At 48.7% G+C, this 19,423-nt stretch overlaps 1 protein-coding gene across 2 annotated transcripts; it reads left to right on the top strand.

Moving 5' to 3' along the window:
* The first annotated feature begins 2 nt into the window (after positions 1-2).
* Positions 3-18,094, top strand: PLEK2 (pleckstrin 2). 2 transcript variants are annotated; one of them, XM_082734082.1, is made up of 9 exons: positions 3-172; positions 8,377-8,541; positions 12,191-12,372; positions 13,446-13,537; positions 13,816-14,003; positions 14,235-14,336; positions 15,765-15,848; positions 16,794-16,872; positions 17,552-18,094. In XM_082734082.1, exons 1-9 carry the CDS (start codon positions 131-133, stop codon positions 17,677-17,679), a joined length of 1,062 nt encoding a protein of 353 aa, XP_082590208.1. In that variant the 5' UTR covers positions 3-130; the 3' UTR covers positions 17,680-18,094. The 2 variants fall into 2 exon arrangements, with proteins under 2 accessions (XP_082590208.1, XP_082590207.1); XM_082734081.1 differs by having other exon boundaries at positions 4-172; positions 16,794-16,812.
* Positions 18,095-19,423: the final 1,329 nt, after the last annotated feature.

A 19,423-nucleotide genomic window follows, 5' to 3' on the forward strand; every position in this document is an offset into this window, starting at 1 on the left:
CGCCCGCCAGGCAGGCGCCGCCCGCGCGGGTTCCGAGGCTCCTCCTGGGCGCAGCGCGCGCGGGAGGCACGGGAGGCGCGGGGACAGCGCACCTGGAGCGCCCGCAGGCCCGGCTGGCGCGCGCGGCGACATGGAGGACGGGGTGCTCAAGGAAGGCTTCCTCGTCAAGCGGGTGAGCGCGCGGGAGCCTCCTCGGACGCTGGCCGGGCGGTGCGCGGGCGGCTGCTCCCGGAGCCGAGTCCCCTGCCCGCGCCCGACGGCGGACTGGGCGGGCCGGTGGGGGCGGGGGCCGGGGGCCGTCCGGGGACCGGGGGTGGGGGGCTGGCGGGGGCCGGCTGAGAACGGGGTGGGAGGGCGGCTTCGGCTGGAACAGAGCGGCAGAGGCACAGGCAAGGAGAGAGGCCCGCTTGGCCAGCGGTGTGGGGTGGGGGACGGCTCCTGGAGCGGACATCCTAGTTCAAACAACTTGGGGAGATGGGACGAAGACCGTATTTAAATTTGCCGTATTAACGCGACGACCTAAGTGCGCTCTGGGGCTCGCAGCGCCCATCTCGGCGTCATCTCCCGTTCTCCGCACAGTGAGCCCTGGGCAAGGAGGCAGCCCAAGCTAAGCACTTAGGGTGTTCCTCAGTCCCCGAGGGGCCCACACGTGGAGCACCGCATTCCTCCTACTCCCCAAAGGAGAGACAAAGTTCAAGGAGGTGAATGAAGCAGTTTGCTAAGGATCTGGGAGCTCGTGGGTGATGGAGCAGGTGCAAACCCACTAAGGTTAGACTCCAGGCCTTGATCTGTACCCCCCAGGTGGGTGGTATTGACACTGAATGACAGACCGCTGGCCCCAGGCCCCAGGGCTAGTAACAACCCGGGGCTAGACACAACCTCCATCCTCAGTCCTTGCCCATGGCCCACGTGGCCTTTCCCTCAGCTAACCAGAGTCCAGACAGACACAGAACACACAGATCAAGGTGGGAAATGAACCAAAGAGCAGTAGCAGGAGGAAGTGACATATTTTAAAGTTCTTTGAACATTGATATTGACACTAAGGGTTTATACTAACATAACAGCAGAGCATAAAATCCGGGGTTGAGCCTTTGGGCTCTTCTGCTGAGACTGTAGCTTTGGGAGGGAGATGGATGAAGGGGGTTGAAGGGGCTCCCCCTTGCATGGCCTCCCCCCACCACCAGAGTAGCCCCCAAGCCTCCAGTGGCTTTCAGGTCAGTAGGTAATGTAGTCATGTTGTGTTGCACGGTATTTGATATAGGAGGGCGGGTGTGTTGTTTGCTCGAAACTGTTAGCAGGCGCTGTAGCAGGAGGCTGATGTTGGATCAAGGGTCATGCTGGACATGGTGATTAGAGCAATAGGCTGGTCCTTAGAGAAACAACCCGTGGGAGGGCTTCCACACCTCCCACTGTCCTGCGGCTCATGATATGGGCAGGGAGGATAGGAATCCTTAATTGTCCAGACAGCTCGGCCCTTGTTGCTGGGGTTCCCTCACAAGATTCCACCCTCCCCCCCCACCATGCAGACTCAGTGAAGGCGAGAGGGACGACATGAGTTCTCTTTGGTCTGACCACCCAGTCCTGGCTGAGTGAGTTCAGCGTGCAGGGAAGTGAGGACAGTCAACAGGTCCAGCCCCAAAAGCCCACAGCAGAGCCCTGACTGGCATGGGGAAAGCTCATTCCAACCAAACCCAAAGATGGGAGTATGGAGGCTGGCCAGAGGCCAGGGGAAGCCACACCCTTTCCTGCCAGGTGAGGGACCTGGCCCCTGGCTTCTGCTCTGTTCCCTGTGCCCTCTACCCATCCATCTCAGCTTTCTCTCCCCCTTAACCCCTTTTCTCCTGGGTGGCAACAGCAGCTCTGTGTCTGCTGGAGAAGTTGCCAGGGTATGGCCATGGGATTTGTAGATTTAGGAGGGTTTACAGTCCTGGGGGGAGGGCAGGGCCTGAGCTGGAAGCCCAGAGTACAGAATAGTCATCACCGGCGAGGGTGAAGCAGGAGACGGGCAGGGGCAAGATGGATTTGGCTCTTGCTCCAGCCCAGACACGAAAGAAGCAATGCTCCAGGCAAAATGCAGGGTACTCACTTGGCCTGGCTTTAAAGGGGGGTGAGGGGGAAGGAAGCGGGATCAGTACAGGCAAGATTGGTCTTCCTTTAAGAAGACGTTGAAGCCCTTCAGGTGTTGCTGCCTACTCACACCTCCCATGACCCTCTTAGAAAATGACACAGCAATGTTAACATACTTTGGCCTAAAAATCTCCTTTGTTAGATTCTATGCCAAGGAAATACCATTAAAGCTTTTGAACAAAGGGTTATTTTATAGTGAAGAAACTGGAAACTATCTACTGTCCCCACCAATAAATGGCTAAGTATATTATGGTTATGCAGATGTTTAAAATACCTATATCATAACCCAAAGAGTAAAAATACTCACGGTATTGGGAAAAAAATAGGCATAGAAGAAAAACATCTAGGAGTTTTGCAGGTTAGAAGTCTGAAATCAAGGTGTTGGCAGGGCCTTCCTTTCTCTGAACCTTTTAGGGGAGAGTCCTCCCTTGCCTTTTTGCTTAGGTATTTACAGGCTGTAAAAGAAAAACCCAGCTTTCCTCTTCTTCTGTAGGGAAAAACTTTGTACCTCCCTATTGTTTCTTTATCCTGTGAGTCTCCTTTACTTTTACCCAATGTGTGGAGGTTTCTCCCCACAGCAAGCAATTCTCTGTGACACCAGCTGCATGTCTTACCATTTATCTCAGTTCGGACACTTTCGACCTGGAGAAGGCATCACATCCCACAGGTCAAGGGATCAGTTTCCCTGACTTAGGGTCCCACCACCTCCATCCCATCATGCCCATAACTTCAGACACTAGTCACAAGCCTGGGTTATCACTTGTGCTTCTGACCAATGGACTAGTTGTTTGGATAATTGTTTGGTTGTTCCAATGACCCCCTTTTCCATTTCAGTTAATTTGGTACAGTGGCTCACAGAAGTCAGGGAAACACTTCCATTTGCCAGTTGACTAAAGGCTTTGATAAAGGACACAGATGAGCAGCCAGCTGGAAATCTGTGCAGGGCAAAGAAAGTGGGAAGAGGCGCGGAGCTTCTGTGTCCTCTCAGGGCACGTCAGTCTCAGTACCTGTGTATTCATCAACCTAGACGTTCTCTGAACCCCATACTTTAGAAGTTTATGGAGACATCATCACAGAGGTGTAATTGATCATTAACTCCATTTTCAGCCCTTCTCTCAGGAGAATTAAGCTTCTAATTGTGGCTTGGTTTTTTGTTTTTTGTTTTTTTTTTTTAGATTTTTATTTATTTATTTGACAGAGCGATCACAAGTAGGCAGAGAGGCAGGCAGAGAGAGAGGAGGAAGCAGGCTTCCCGCTGAGCAGAGAGCCCGACGTGGGACTTGATCCCAGGACCCTGAGATCACGACCTGAGCCATAAGGCAGAGGCTTAACCCACTGAGCCACCCAGGCACCCCTGTGGCTTGTTCTTTATCTGACCAGCCTTCATCCAGGAGCCCACCCTGAGTCACCTCATGAGAGCAAAAAATGCTCCCAGCACCTAGGAAATTGCAAGGGCTTCAGGAACTCTGTGCCAGGAATGGGGGGCAGATTATATATATATATATATATATATATATATATATATATATAATATATGAAATATATTTTAGCCCTCATCTTAAAACAGGCAGTCCATGGCTTTCCCTGGCTTGTGGAAGCACCACTCCAGTCTCTGCCTCCATCATCACATGGCCATCCTCTCCTGGTGAATCTCAGTGTCCAAATTCTCCTTTTCACATAAGGATACCAGTCAGTATTAGGGCCACCCTAAGCTGTTATGACTTCATCTTATCCTGATCACATCTGCAAAGACCGCATTTCCAAACAAGATCACATTCATGGGTACATTCAGGGGTTAAGAATTCAGTTAAACTTTCAGGGGCTCATCATTCAATCCATAACAAGTACCATCTTTAAGCCCAGCTGTGCAGTTGCTATTTCAGCTTAGGGACCCTTCTCCTTCCCTCTGAAGGGGTTCTAGGGACCCTAAACCACTCATGGTCCAGTGGGCTGGGCCTGGGCTAGCTACTTGTGGATAAGGAGCCTGGAGAATGTGGAAACTGCCCAGGAAGAGGAAGGCCTGGCATATTTTTCAGCTAGACCACTATGGTTTTGGCCTCTGACCCCTTTTACCTGGTGACTTTGAGCCAGTTCCTTATTTCCTCTGAGCACGGCATGTTTGTCTGTAGACTGGCGACAGTGACATTTTTCTTCCCATCTGGTGGATTGTTACCGCGGCCCCCACCTGAGCTGCCCTGCGACAGTCTGGCTGGCTTCATTCGGCTGATCTGCCACAGTTTGGTTGGGGAGCTCTTTTAAACACGAGAACACAAGCTTTTTGTTGTCCTTCTAGTTAAAAGTCTTCAAGGATTCCCCTTGGGCCACAGTATAAAGATCAAACTTTACCACATGGAACCTGAAGCCGACGGGACCCACGTCACTTCCCTTGTCCTTTGCCCACAGGCCTCTGAGCCAAAGCCAGACAGAGCTACTTGGAGTTTCCCACAAGTGGAAGTGGCTCGAGCTCTCCCTTCCCTGCCTTCCTGACCTGGCCAACTCCACGCAGCCTTCCAGACTCAGCCCTAGCATTGGCTTCTCAGGGGGCCTGCCTCAGCCCACTCAGCCTCCTTTGAGCTTCTGCCTTCGTTGGAGGTGACTCTTGGGGTTTGCATCATGACCTGTTTTACTTACTTCCCCATTGTTCCATAATCATCACCCCGAAGCTTAACATCTTAAAACAATGAACACTTACTGTCTCACCTGGTTTCTGAGGGGTGGGTATTCAGGAACATCTTAGCTACAAGATTCAAGTCTCTCATAAGGTTCCAGCCAAAATGTTGCCCACTGTGGCAGTCTACTGAGGGCTTGGCTGACTGGAGGATCCAACGGCACAGTCACTCACATGGCTGCTGGCTGGTGGCCTGGGTTCCTCACCTCCCTGTAGGGGCTGGTCATGAAATGGCAGCTAGCTTTCCCTGGCATACATAGTCAGGGAGAGAGAGTCCCCAAGACTGAAGCTATACGGTCTTTTATATCCTAATGTCAGAACTGACAGATCATCCCTCTGCCATATTCTCTTGGTCACACAGATCAACCCTTGTACAATGTGGGAAGGAACTACATAAGGGTGTGAATATCAGAAGGTGGGGATCCTGGGGGACCCCACCAATTGTCTGTCCTAGAACTTATCCCACTGGCTGGCATCATTGTCTGTCTCCTCCACTGTCGTAGGTCCAAATCTTGTCCATCTTTGTCTCCTTGCTGCCAGCACAGTGCTTGCTGGAGTAATTGTTACTCATTGATTGTTGAATGAAGTGATAAATGAATGAACAAGTTCCCTAGTTATGTCATTAGGACTATCGTCTATTTGAATTTCATTTTCCATTACAAAAATAATATATACTTATTATTTTTAAAAAAACTAGGAAATTACTCAGGGTTGTAAATTGAAAAATAAGTTTTCATTCTTGTTGCCTTGTACTGAGTCTAAGTCCTTAGAGAAGATAACCATTAACTTTCCTGAGGTATCTCTTCAGAAATTTTCGAAAATAACTACTAGAGTTATTTTTAGATATCATATAAAAAAATATAGGTAAAAGTGCTTTGCCTGTGTTGAAGACCGTGGGCGCTGTGATTCTTGGTAGGCTCAGACTGCTGGGTTTGACCTTGAGGGTTCCTCCAGTGACCTTTCCTGCCATCTGTTAGGATGTGAATCCCTCCTCAACAGCCACAGTGGGCATGATATTGTTACACAGTTAGATTATTTTGCATTATTTTATTAGAAGTGATGATCCAAAGTGTCTCAATACATAAAACCTCTTCCATATCCTAGATGATTTACTCAGCACACCTCCCCAGAAGTGGAATTATTGGGTCAAAGACTTTGAACGTTTTTTATGAGGGTCACCAGCTGCTTCAGGGTTCCTACCTACACAGTAAATCCTTTTTCATCAGCCTTACTCTGCGGACCTTTCTCCTTTGCTGTCAGGCTTCATAGTGGCTCATAAGCACATTCCACTCTCATGAGTTTGAACAGAAGGGTATCTCATGGAGTAATATTAATTATTAAGTAACTCAGGAGTGTTTGGGAAGGCCAGAGAACCTGGCTGGGATGCTACATAGCCAGGGCTGATGTAGTTGGACAAAAATGCCCAACAAAAATGTCCTGGGATTGAGCCCCATGTTGGGCTCCCTGCTTGGTGGGAGGCCTGCTTCTCCCTCTCACATTCCCCCTGCTTGAGTTCCCTGTCTCGCTGTGTCTCTCTCTGTCAAGTAAATAAATAAAATCATAAAAAAAAAAAAAGCCTCTTTAGGGGTGCCCGGGTGGCTCAGGTGCCTGGGTGGCTAAGCATCTGCCTTTGGCTCAGGCATGCTCTGATCTCAGAGTCCTGGGATGGAGTCCCACATCAGGCTCCCTGCTCAGTGGGGAGCCTGCTCCTCCCTTGCATGCGTTCTATCTGTCTCCAAAAAAAAAAAAAAAAAAAAGTTTTCTAATCTAAAAGAAAAAAGAAAAAGAAATAAGCTCTTTGCCTTTACCTATCCTGGCTATCCTATGCATTGGTTCTATGGCTCACCTGAGGAAACTGCCCTCCCGCCCTGCCCTGCCTCAAATATCCTGCCTTTTAGGCCTGTCAGACCAGGCTTAGCAAGATTCTTAGGGTCCTTAGTGCTTACATCCTTTGACTAGTAATATTCTTTCTACGAATATATCCTAAGGGGGGGAGATCTGAGATGCAGATCAGAATATATGTGCAAGGCTATTCATTGCAGGATTGTTCATAACACTGAGAAAACACAACAACCTCAGCTACACACAACAGGAGATTGATAAGTAAAGGTTGCATCTACCTAGTGGTTATTAAAAAACTTGTTTTAGGGGCGCCTGGGTGGCTCAGTGGTTAAGCCGCTGCCTTTGGCTCAGGTCATGATCTCAGGGTCCTGGGATCGAGTCCCGCATCGGGCTCTCTGCTCAGCAGGGAGCCTGCTTCCTCCTCTCTCTCTCTCTGCCTGCCTCTCTGCCTACTTGTGATTTCTCTCTGTCAAATAAATAAATAAAATCTTTAAAAAAAAATAAAGAAATATATTGGTGTTGAGAAAATGCTCAGCTTGGCGAAGCTCAACAAAACAAAAGCTAGGTAACAAAACTATATGTACCATGGTCTTGATTTTTTTAAAACCCAGAAAGTAAAAACTAATAGAAAAAAAGACTATAAGAAAATACAAAGTGTTAACAATGGCTGTCTTCTAGTGGTAGGACTCACTCTTCTGTGTATTTTGCAGTTTCTTTCAAGGCTTATAATCACAAAAAAGGCCAACTGGGAACTGGAAGGTCAATGCCATGGGTTTTTGTTACATACTCAAAAAAGATGACAAGGAGATCCAGACAGATAATGCTTTTTTCATGAAAATGAAAATAAAAGATATGATTTTGAACTGGATCCTTTGGCTAATAAGGACATTTTTGGGACAATTGGTGAAACTTGGTTGGGGGTTATAGAACTGATGAAAATAACATATTGATGGAAATTCAGAGAAAAGCTGAAGAATAGTATTAAAGAACTTTTTTACAGAATCATTTACGGGTAAATTTTTAACATGATGCTCCATCACTTCTGAATATTTCATTGTGTATCTCCTACAAAACAGGGAAGGGGGAATATTTCCAACATACCCACAATGCAACCATCACTGTCAAGAAATTTCCATCAAATATTTGAGAGAGAGAGAGAGGGAAATAGAGGCAGAGCATGAGTGGGGGCAAGAAGGCAGAGTGAGAGGGAGAAGCAGACTCTCTGCTGAGCAAGGAACCTGACTCAGGACTCGATCCCAGGACCCTGAGATCATGACCTGAGCCAAAGGCAGAGGCTCAACTGACTGAGCCACCCAGGTGCCTCTGAATCGAAATTATTTTAAAATTAAAAATATAAAATGAGGGGCGCCTGGGTGGCTCAGTGGGTTAAGCCGCTGCCTTCGGCTCAGGTCATGATCTCAGGGTCCTGGGATCGAGTCCCGCATTGGGCTCCCTGCTCAGCAGGGAGCCTCTTCCTCCTCTCTCTCTCTGCCTGCCTCTCTGCCTACTTGTGATCTCTCTCTGTCAAATAAATAAATAAAATCTTTAAAAAATATATATATATATATATAAAATGAGTTTTTTGCTTTTGTTTTGTTTTAAAAAGATAATGCTGTCCCCATTTTTGAGCAGTTGATTCAATGGCACAGTCGGGCTCCCTGGGTCCTGTGACACTTCTCCCTGAACTCAGCGTTGTCCTCTCAGCCACCTCACCGCAGGGCTCTCCTGTTTGTCCTCAGGGCCACATTGTCCACAACTGGAAGGCGCGGTGGTTCATCCTCCGGCAGAACACGCTGCTGTATTACAAGCTTGAGGGGGGTCGGAAGGTGACCCCTCCCAAGGGTCGGATCCTTTTGGATGGCTGCACCATCACCTGCCCCTGCCTGGAGTATGAGAACCGACCTGTAAGTGAAGCCCCTGCTTCCCGGCTCCCCCTGCCTCGGACCCTCCCACCTGTGGCATCTTTGGTGAGGGTGGTATGGGCGAAGAGCTGAGTTATCATTGAAAAACCTAAATTCAGGGGCGCCTGGGTGGCTCAGTGGGTTAAGCCTCTGCCTTCGGCTCAGGTCATGATCCCAGGGTCCTGGAATCGAGTCCCTCATCGGGCTCTCTGCTCAGCAGGGAGCCTGCTTCCCTCTCTCTCTCTGCCTGCCTCTCTGCCTACTTGTGATCTCTTTCTGTCAAATAAATAAATACAATCTTAAATAAAAAAAAAAAAAAAAGAAAAACCTAAATTCAGGTCCGCTACACTGCGTACCAGGTGTGCAACCTTGGGTAAGTAATTGAACCTCTCTGAGCCTTTGTCCCTCATCTATGAAATGGAGTAGAATAATGATGCCTCGCTGTCTCCCATGGTTGTGTTGGGGATCATGAGAGATAGTTGTGTTGAGGATCAAGAGAGAAAGTGCTGGTCTGTCCAAGCACTTTGTTGGCTAGGAGGCACTGCACACCTACTGCTGCCTTGGAATTTAATATGGTGGCTTTCATCCCCTGAGGGTCGTGCATGTTCCAAAAGTCAGGCATAGTTTTAACCTGACCATCAAAAAGGTATCTGAATCAATTTTTTTTTGAGGGCTCATTATGTGCCAGGAAATTTGCTTAGAGGAATCAAGGAAGAAAATGGTAAGAGATTTTTTTCCCCCCTTGAGTTATTAATCTTATTATGAAAGCAAGTGGCTAATTGAAAAAACATTCAGAATTCCAAATGTTGGCACAGGCATGGTGAGCTGTAGAGAACACTGTATTCCCGAAGAGGAGGAAGATGTCGTTAGAGGTTGGCTGAGTCAGGTACTGCACTGGGAGGAGTAGAGATTTGGGAAAGATCTGAAAGAGGGGAGAGGCAGACATTCTGAGCAGGTGGAAAGCCTTGAGTAAAAGTGAGGGGAGAGATAGATTTGGAGATAGCAATGGCCCATGTGGCCACAAGGGAATGTTCACCCACGGAGCAATGGGAAATTGGTTGGGGCCAGATGGAGGACGTGGGGAGCCATCGAAGGTTCTGAGTGAGAGAAGAGATGGGTAAAAATGCTCTTAAGAGGACTAAAATGCGGAACTACGCTCTGTTCCTGGTAAGTTACTAGATCCATAAAGAAGGGATCTTACTTTATCTTCTTCCTTTTTGGCTTTCCTATTTTTTTAAGCGTTCTCTACATGGGGTTTGAACTCACAACCCCTGAGATCAAGAGTTACAGGGGCACCTGGTGGCTCAGTGGGTTAAGCCTCTGCCTTCGGCTCGGGTCATGGTCTCCGGGTCCTGGGATCGAGCCCCACTTTGGGCTCTCTGCGGAGCAGGGAGCCTGCTTCCCTCCTCTCTCTGCCTGCCTCTCTGCCTGCTTGTGATCTCTCTCTCTCTGTCAAATAAATAAAATAAAATCGTAAAAAAAAAAAAAAGAAAAAAGAGTTACACGCTCCACCGACTGGGCGGGCCAGGTGCCCCACCATTTTCTTCTTTCTTACCATGTTTTACTTCTTTGACTCTTCTAGACCAATTGACAAGCCTTCCAAGTATAAGAAAATATTCATAACAGTTCATTCCGGGTGGTGGGCTTCTTGGTAGTTGTTATGTTAACCGCTGTACTCTTTTGTAGTGTTGAATCTTTCTTAAGAAAACAAAGGGAACTATTAAATAACAAGGCATGAAATAAGGCAAAGCCACGAGAAAACATGGTGAAGGAAAGGTCTTCAGGACATGGTTGACTGGATGTTGAGGGTGAAGGAGAGGGAGGTGTGTGGAGTGTCATTCCACCCTAGGAAGCTACAAAAATGAAACATCCTTCTACAGTTTCCCTCTGCCAGCCTGCAGGGGCTGTTGCTGGAAAGGGAAAACTGGGCTGCCGGAGAAGACCCAGCCTGGGCGGACTGGGGCAGCACCTTCCTCCCTGTGGTGTCAGAAGACCAAACATGATGTCTGGACACATAGCAGGAGATCAGCAAATGCTTGCTGAATTAATGTTTAAGAACAAAGACAAATTTACAGATAAGTGAGATGATTTTAAGAGGGAAAAAAACTTTTCTAAGTCAATTTAAGACTCTAGTTCTCCATAAATTACTCTCCAGAACTTGTAGTTTAACTTGTTGACCCGATGCCCCTTAATAATCTTTAAGGATCGGTAGAGAAAGTGCAGGTTGAATGGACTGGACATAGAAAAAACTTTCAAAAGAGATATGAGTTAAATTTGCTAACTGCAGTTGTGAGCTTCATGTTGATTTCCAGACGGTCAGCTGCCTGGTTCATGGGTCTTTGAGCTGGAAGAGGTCAGGAGGAGCCTGCAGGTTCATTAAGAACAAGTTATGTGTATGTCTGTATGTATGTGTATATATATTAAATTAGGGAAGCTATGAAAGAGTATGCCTGGATTTCACATGGAATTTTATAGTCTCTCCTGAAATTCTTCCATTAAAATGTTGACTGCCAGCTGTGATCGTGGAGGTCCGGGGAGCTGGTTGAATCTGTTCTCTCACGATGCCGGTGAGTGAGTCGGTGTTAACTTGGAGGAACAGATTCATGGTGTTCTAGGGGACTGTGAGCCAGCCTTGTCTTACCACCGTTTTTGCTATTAGTTGACAGGAGGGATGTTAAGTTTGCAAAGCGAAGCAAGTTGGGAACCAATGCACTGGAAACCAGAATGGGAATGAAAGAATGCATCTGTTTTCCAACAGAAGCTGGAGGCCCAGTCTACTTAGATGACATTTAATAGGGTCAGCATCCATTTTTTGACCACATCCAGTGGTCAGAAAAACCCTTCTGCACATTTAAAGAATGGAGAAGGTGCAGCCCACCTCAGAAGGACTCTGGGCTGACCGCACGGAGTGTGAGTCTACGGTGCCGTCAGTGCGACCTTGGGCCGTCAGCCCCGTGCCGCCCTGCACCCCTCAGAACTTTCCTGCAGCAGCTGGTTCTGTTCTGTGGGTCTGTTGACCCGCAGCAGCTGGTTCTGTTTCATGGAAACTGTTGACCACCTGCAGAACATGTAGCAGAGTATGAGCTGGTTAAGAGTTTCAACATACCGTATGAGAAGTATGTGAAAGACTGGGGATGCTTAGACTAGAGAAAAGCGCATGGAAGGGAGCATGAGGAACGGTGCCTCCGAGGTAGGTGTTCATATCCCCATACGGCAGGTGAAGAAAGCAGGGCCCAGTGGGGATCCTCAATGGCCCAAGTGTCCACAGCTAAGGGCAGAGCTGGGATTTGCTATCAGATCGATCTGACGTGAAAGCCAGTGCATTTCCCATTTTGGCCCAGGGGCTGTGGTGGGACATAAGGTTAGTCTGTGTGGTTCTCGAAGGCAGTGTCAGAAGCAGGGAGGCAAAGTGCCCGGAAGTTGTCTCTATGCCAAATAGTCTGTACAGGGGGGAGAGCTTGCCTTAGGAGGCCGTGGGCTCCCTGTGGCTTGAGGTGTGTAGGAGGATCTTTGAGGACCGCCGCTGGGACATGCCTGGGAGACTGAGCATTCGGCAGCAGCCGGACCTACATGTCGCAGGTTGGCCATGGCCCTGTTATCTTTGCCCACCAGGCTTCTGAGCGCTCATCTGACTGGCCGTCTCTTCCCGCAGCTCCTCATTAAGCTGAAGACACGAACGTCCACTGAGTACTTCCTGGAGGCCTGTTCCCGAGAAGAGAGGGATGCCTGGGCCTTTGAGATAACGGGGGCTATTCACGCGGGGCAGCCGGGGAAGGTCCAGCAGCTGCACATACTCAAAAACTCCTTTAAGCTGCCGCCTCACATCAGTCTGCAGTGAGTGCCCAGCCCCATGGCCCGCGCCCTGCCTGGCTTTGCTGCAGCTTCTAACGTCTGTGTGACACAGGGAATGGGCCCCCAACTGCTGCACAGGCCTGTCCGATACCAGCTGGTGCTTTGGGGCCTTAGGCCCTAGCTACCTGCCCTGCTCCTCTGACCTCTTGGGGTCCCTGCTGCTTCTGCCCACCTCAGTGTCTTGAGTCCCTCCCTTCAGTTTCAGCCAGGGTGTCCAGGGCCATGTCACAGCCCCCCAGGGACCACCACTCACCATGTCACCGGGCTTGTTTGCAGCTGAGCAGCAAGAGGGACATGTTCAGGTAGCAGGCGCATTCTTGCTCTCTGAGGTTCCTCATCCAGCTCCTCATTCAGGCAACAGTTATAGAGCGCCAGCTGCATGCCCTATATTGCCCTCGGTGCTCGGGAGATACAAACAGGAATACATCAGGTCTCCTTTCAGGGCTTTCCAACTTAAGGCAGGAATTGTCTCACAGAACAGAAAGCAGGTCGTTGCTGGAGGCAGCGCTCTAAAAAGTAGGGATGTATGAAAGGAGTTCCATCACAGAGACAGTTACCCCCACAGGCAGCACCCCCTCACCTCCCAGATAGCGGAATGGTTACACCCATCAAAGACACAGGACAAGTCCCTTTCTGGACTCTCAGAGAGCTCCATGCCCGGTGCTGAAGTCTTGATTGTGCAGCAAGGGCGCTGCTAGACCATGGAGAGTGCGGGGTGGGGGGTGGGGGAGCATCGCAGGCGCGAGCAGGTTCGAGTGCTGTGTGGCTTTGAGAAGTAGCTGGAGGAGGTCCCACTTTATGCAGTCATAGAGAATCATCGTTGTACACTTTACTACAAAAGTGTACCTGTCTCATATAGAAACATTAGAGCATGTAGACGAGCAGAACAAAAGAAACGTCTGAAAATCCTACCTCTCTAGTTCTGATGCATCACGTGATCCCCCCTTGCTCTGTGATACATAGCACACTGGTTGCCCCTTGTTTTGCTCCCACGGCCCCTCCCCCATGGTGTTGGTGTCATGAGGGGTCCCTCTCCTTGCCTTCCTTCTGGTTAGTCGCATCGTGGACAAGATGCACGACAGCAGCAGTGGAATCCGACCAAGCCCCAACATGGAGCAGGGAAGCACCTACAAAAAGACCTTCATAGGTGAGCCTCCCCTTTTGGGGGCTGGCGTGGGCGGTGGAAACCGGGAGCCTCGCGACCTGGGATTCAGCCGTGCTAGCTCTCCTGTGTTGAGGCCAGAGCTGCCGGCGGCCAGCAGGCTGGTCTGAGATGGCTACATGTGGTTGTGGCCTTGGGTCTGCTCTTGGGTAGAGCCCAAGGCTGCCCAGGAGGTTAAAGTCAGTGAGGTCCCAGCCAAGCATCCCCAGGGAAGCCAGCCTGTAGCCTGTCATCTAACTGGTGCTGCCCTTGCCCCAATGCAGGCTCCTCCCTGGTGGACTGGCTCATCTCCAACAGCTTTTCTGCCAACCGTCTGGAAGCCGTGACCCTGGCCTCCATGCTCATGGAAGAGAACTTCCTGAGGCCGGTAGGTGTCCGAAGCATGGGAGCCATTCGCTCTGGAGACCTGGCCGAGCAGTTCCTGGATGACTCCACAGCCCTGTACACTTTCGTAAGTTAGGGAGGGAGTTCCTCTTGCCACTGGGGCAGAGGAAGGAGGAGGTAACAGAGTGAGCACCGGGGGTCCACAGTCATGGGCGAGAGCCCTAGGGTTTGGGGACCTCTTCCTCTCCGGGTGGAGTGAGGTTTCTGATCGAGGATTTTCCTTTCCCCTGTGGTAGCCCCCAGAGCCTGGAACTGGGACGCTTTTGGTCACGGAGTCCTTGTTCTTTCTTCCCGATAGGCTGAGAGCTACAAGAAGAAGATAAGCTCCAAGGAAGAAATTAGTCTCAGCACTGTGGAGTTAAGTGGTACAGTGGTAAAACAAGGCTATCTGGCTAAGCAGGTATGCCTGCCTTGGAGAGGGAGGAGATGGGCAGGTGCCCCCCCAGGGTGGGAAGGGCTGAGCGTGCGGAGGACAGCTGCTCATTACCAGCAGAATCTGCTAAAGCGGGAGCCAAAGGCAGCTGCAGGCCGCAAGTCGAGAGGCACAAGAACATGCCCATTCTCTCTGTCTCTCTCACAAGCGCGCACACACAGAGTCCCAAGGTTCAGGCGAAGCATGCCCAGGAGTCATGATCACAGTCCCGGGAACCAGCGTCTGCCTCTGTACCCACTGCAAGCACTCGGCCGCGAGGGCGTTGCTTGCCGGGCTGGGGTCTGCATCTGCCGGCCTTCAGCTCCCTGATGCTTCCTGGGGTGTCTGCCTCTTTCTCTGTGAGACTGCACACCTCCCTCATGCACTTTTCCAACAAAAAATAAGTCTTGTCCACCTACTTCAGTAGGTCGAAGATGACATTCTGTCGTGTCACGTCAGTGTTTAAAAACTGACCATGGCCACTACTGCCCACCATGTCTGGGGGAGCGTCCCTGTGACGGCACACCTGCGTGCTGGATGCACAGGGCAGCCTTGAACAGAATCACACGTGCAACCACGTGTGAACGGACCTTCTGCACGCTGCTCCTGTTGGTGCACAGCCCACACGCTGTGTGAAATGGCGAGTCTGTCCAATGGACACATGCTGCTCGGTGCCATTCCTGTGTTACTTGGGACACACATTGTCCTTGTCTCCTGCTTCTTGCACATCAGGATCCCCACCTGCTCTTAGATTACTTGCCACGCATGGGACAGCTTCTACCCCGAGGGCCGTGCTGCCCAGGCCCCATGGGAGTCTAGTGAGGGTAGGGAGCCAGTGCCTGGCCGGCCAGGGGGAGGGGGTGGGAGGGACTCTGGGGGCTCCAGGCTTGGGGGCTGAGGACGCATGATCTTGGGGGTGACGCCAAAGAGAGCCCTACACATCAGTATCTTGTACATTAATATTTTTAACATACGATTGATCACTTCTTCCTTTTTCTGATGGAGAATGCTAAAGTGGATTTTAGTGTCCATGTGAGCGCATATCTCCATGAAGCTGTAGGTTTGCTTCTGACACTTAAAAGCTGGTGCCCTCGGGTTCCAGTTTGCCTGGGAGCTCTTAGTCCAGTGGACACCTGCTGCCTCCCTGTCTTCTTTACACCCTGACTGGGGTCTGGATAGTGCTCCCCTGTCCCTTCAGTGTTGACCCTTTCTGGTTCTGTCCACTAACTGTGACAGTGTTCTTGCTCAAGTGTCTTGGGGCAGGGAGGTCCGGGTCACTGCAATCCTCAGGTCTCCAGCAGACTCCGTCCGGAAAGCAGTCCCTTGTGGCAAGTTGGCTGGGGCAGTAAATGCAAGGAAGTGGTAGGAAGGGTCAGGGCTGTCCCTGATGAGCCTTGAACCCTTTCTTTGCGTTAGGGGCACAAGAGGAAAAACTGGAAGGTGCGGCGCTTTGTCCTGAGGAAGGATCCGGCTTTCCTGCATTACTATGACCCTTCCAAAGTGAGTGCTGCACGTTCACGTAACTACTGTGTGTGAGGCTTCAGCCGCTTCTCTCCCGAGCCCAGCGGGAGCCAGCCCACTGACTGTGCCAGTGTCCCTCCCGCACTTCTGCTGTGCGTGCCATTCCTTCCATGATCCAAGCTGTACTCAGCGGTCTGATCATTTCTTTCTTTCAGCACGCTGTTGCCTGCGCAGAGGGTTATCATTATTTTCAGAGGAAAGCATCTTTTAGTTTCTCTAAAGCTTTTTGTGGGGCTGGGGAAGGTGGGGTGGCCTGTAAAGGAGACTCCTAACTGGTACTCCCCAGTCTCTTTGCCCCTTTCTGTGAGGAGATCCCATGAATTCTGCCCCTCAAACTTTTGTTCCCACCAATGTAGTGGAAGGTTTCTTTTATTAACATACTGTTTAAACCATACTTTACTAATTTTCTTGTTTTCTTTTTTCTAACCAATCAAAGAATTGCTACTCTTGAGTTTCAGATAATAAGTATTGTTGTATGATGAGTTGATCTAATTCCAGTTAAAAGTAAAGATAAATGGCCTTTGAGCTGGCATGTCCAGCCTTGTCTTGATAAATGTGTGATTTTCATTCAGTTTTTTGAAATACTGAAGAGTGGGCAGTTCCTCCCTCACCAAGCTTGTCAGGAATCCCCGCCCTAAGGGGAGGGCCTGAAAGAGTGAGAAGGAGCCCTCTGGGACCCGGCCAGACGTCCGGGAGGGCTGAGGGCTGGGGTGGAGTGTGGCCCTGCCACTGCTGGCAGTGATGCCAGACTTCCTTATGGTGCATGTAGGTGGCCACGTGATGTCCGTATTCGGTCTCCTCGGTTACAGATGACTCTCACTTTGTTTGCTGGCGTGAGGGTGGTTTCAGGCAAGATGGCAACTGCCTTCTTTCTCCCTTTTGTGCATTCACACTATGCCTCATCAGGAATTCTTTCTGCTGCAGGAGGAGAACCGGCCAGTAGGTGGGTTTTCTCTTCGTGGTTCACTCGTGTCTGCTCTGGAAGATAATGGCGTTCCCACGGGTAAGGCACAAGTCCGTGCAGGCCTGCAGGCCCTGGGGTGCTCCTGGCCCCGCCTAGTGGTGCTCTCCTGATGGACTGAGCGACGGGGGCTGAGTAGGTCTCAGTGAGACGATGAATAGTGTGAGTTTTAGAGCCAATTTCAGAATGAGGGAAAGGGCATGTGGGGTCTTCTCAGTGTCTCAACAACACAACGCAACATAAATAATCCTTCTCTGGTATCCTTTCCCCTCAGTTTCTGTGCTTACTGGCAGATAAGCTTCCACCTAAGAATAGTAGCCTACCCAGTGTTTAAGGGTCAGCACTATAATATCTGTTAGCACATTAACTTCACAATAGCCTGCTAAGAAAGATGGTATTATTCCCATTTTATGGATGTGGAAATTGAGGTTCAAAGAAGCTAAACAAGTTTAATTCCCAAATCTGTGCCTACTTTAAACATAAAAATCCTGGATTCTTGGATGTGAATGGAACTGCTGTAGGCAGCAGGTGAAGAGGATGCAGGGGAGGGATGGGGAGTAGAAAGGAGGGAAAAAGGAAAGCGGGCATCTGGTGGGGTTCCCTAACTACGTACATTGGTATTTAGTAAATACTTCATCATGTGTATTTTTGTTTGTGGCTTAGTTGACTTCTAGCTGAAAGCAGACACGGATACTCACTCACTCATTTTTCTTCTGCCTAGGGGTTAAAGGGAATGTCCAGGGGAATCTCTTCAAAGTGATTACCAAGGATGACACGCATTATTATATCCAGGCCAGCAGTAAGACTGAGCGAGCTGAGTGGATTGAAGCTATCAAAAAGCTAACGTGACGATGTGTTCCCGAAGGAACAGGACAGGATTCCTCTCTCCTATCAGATGGTACAGGCAAGATTTCTTGGAGAAGGGGAGAGTGTTAAGACTTTCAGCTTCTTTGTATATTTTGTCCGGCCTTGCAGTGAGACTGGAGTTCCTTCGATCACAATTGGCAGTGGTGCTGTTTCCTTCCCCACCTTCCTGTTAATAGCCTGGAAATGCTAGAACCGCCGTTAGCCGGCAGCATCTTAACTTTCACCCATCCTCACAACTAGCCATTCCTCCTGCACCAAACCAGCTTTCCCGGTTGTAACACTAACTAGCCATATTGTAATACTAAATTAAACACTAGTCTCATGTTGGCTGTCTCTGAAATGCTGTCCAAAACTAACTCCTTCTCTGGAATTAATAAAAACTGGCACGTTTCTAGAATTCCTGTATAAAGTTTTATAGTTTTCAAAGGTTTTTCAGGCTTGATGCTATACCATTTATTATGCAAGATTATGAAAACATGTAAAGTGATCTTTGTCTCTAAGACTTGCTTCATCTTAAAATCAGAATTTTGAACATTGTTTTGAAGAAAAAGTCTGCCTAAGCATATACACTGCAGAAATCATGGACTCAGTTGGAGAGATTAGTCACACATACAACAAATGGTAAAATTATAGCATTTCTATGAAAAATGGCAATTCAGGAAGAGATGCAGAGCAGGAGCTGCTTAAGGACAGAGAAAGACGTAAACGGGAAAAGAATTAAGGAACGAAATTTTGGTTTACATTAACTGAGACATATAGGTACCAAGAAGCTTCACCAGTTGGGAGGTTAATCTGAAGTAGTGAAAAGTCTGTATCATACAATATCTTTAAAAACATTTTTATTACTTTAAAGTTTATACAGTAATCTGGCACAAGCTACTGCCAGCATTCTTGCCAAGTACAAGTGCTTAGACTTTCTTTAATGAAGAGATATGTAACTTATATTTAAGGGGAGTAGGTATTTCCAAAGTGCTTAAGGAAAAAAAAATTTCCTTTTAGATAGCGTGAACTGTCTCCTCTTAATCTTGTCTAGAATACCTGACCTGAATGGTCAGGAATTCCAAGCTAATGAGGCTTTATTTTATTCCTTACATTGTAAGAGACTACCTTTTAAAGCACCATTTTCCATTTGGCATTTCATCAAGGTCTAATATCCCTGGAATTAGTTTTTTTTTTTTTTTTTTTTTATTGCTCTCCGAATATCAACAGGTGTTTCTCTAAATTAAACTGCATTTGATTTGATGGCTCGACTCCAAATTGGCACAACTGCACCGTGTTCTGTATAGGGGTATCAGAATCTTCATGTGTTGAAAAAGTAGATGGCCATTACCTTGAGGCAACTCTTGCCGAAGTACTAGTACTTGAATTTTTAAAAATCCCTGAACCATTTTAAAGGTTCTTCACACAAAAGTAGCTGTGTCAAGAGTGTTTGAAAGAATGGCAGTTGAGTAGTAACTGTAATGCCTACCTAGCATGTCTCTGTAGGTTCTCACTAAATGAGCCTTATCCAGGTACATACTGGTTGTCTTGTTTTGCTACAAAACACAGCAAAAGAAAATGTTCGTATGCTCCCATTTTTTTTTCAGCTACTTTTGAATTTCCATTACAATTAAGTGTGACCCGAACTATTGTGGATTTTCAGGTGTATGAGTTGATAGCCACTTTAACTCATAGGCAGAATGGGGAGATGAACTTGTCAATTTTTAATGAAAAGTCTTTGAATGGT

The sequence above is a fragment of the Mustela nivalis genome (genome assembly GCF_964662115.1).
Source record: "Mustela nivalis genome assembly, chromosome: 6".
Classification (NCBI taxonomy): Eukaryota; Metazoa; Chordata; class Mammalia; order Carnivora; family Mustelidae; genus Mustela; species Mustela nivalis.

Excerpts from the sequence above, each read along its gene's own strand:
- PLEK2 (XM_082734082.1), top strand. The coding sequence starts at position 131 with ATGGAGGACGGGGTGCTCAAGGAAGGCTTCCTCGTCAAGCGG. Across the intron at positions 12,373-13,445 it reads CCGCCTCACATCAGTCTGCA|TCGCATCGTGGACAAGATGC; the intron begins GTGAGTGCCCAG and ends CCTTCTGGTTAG. Across the intron at positions 13,538-13,815 it reads CTACAAAAAGACCTTCATAG|GCTCCTCCCTGGTGGACTGG; the intron begins GTGAGCCTCCCC and ends GCCCCAATGCAG.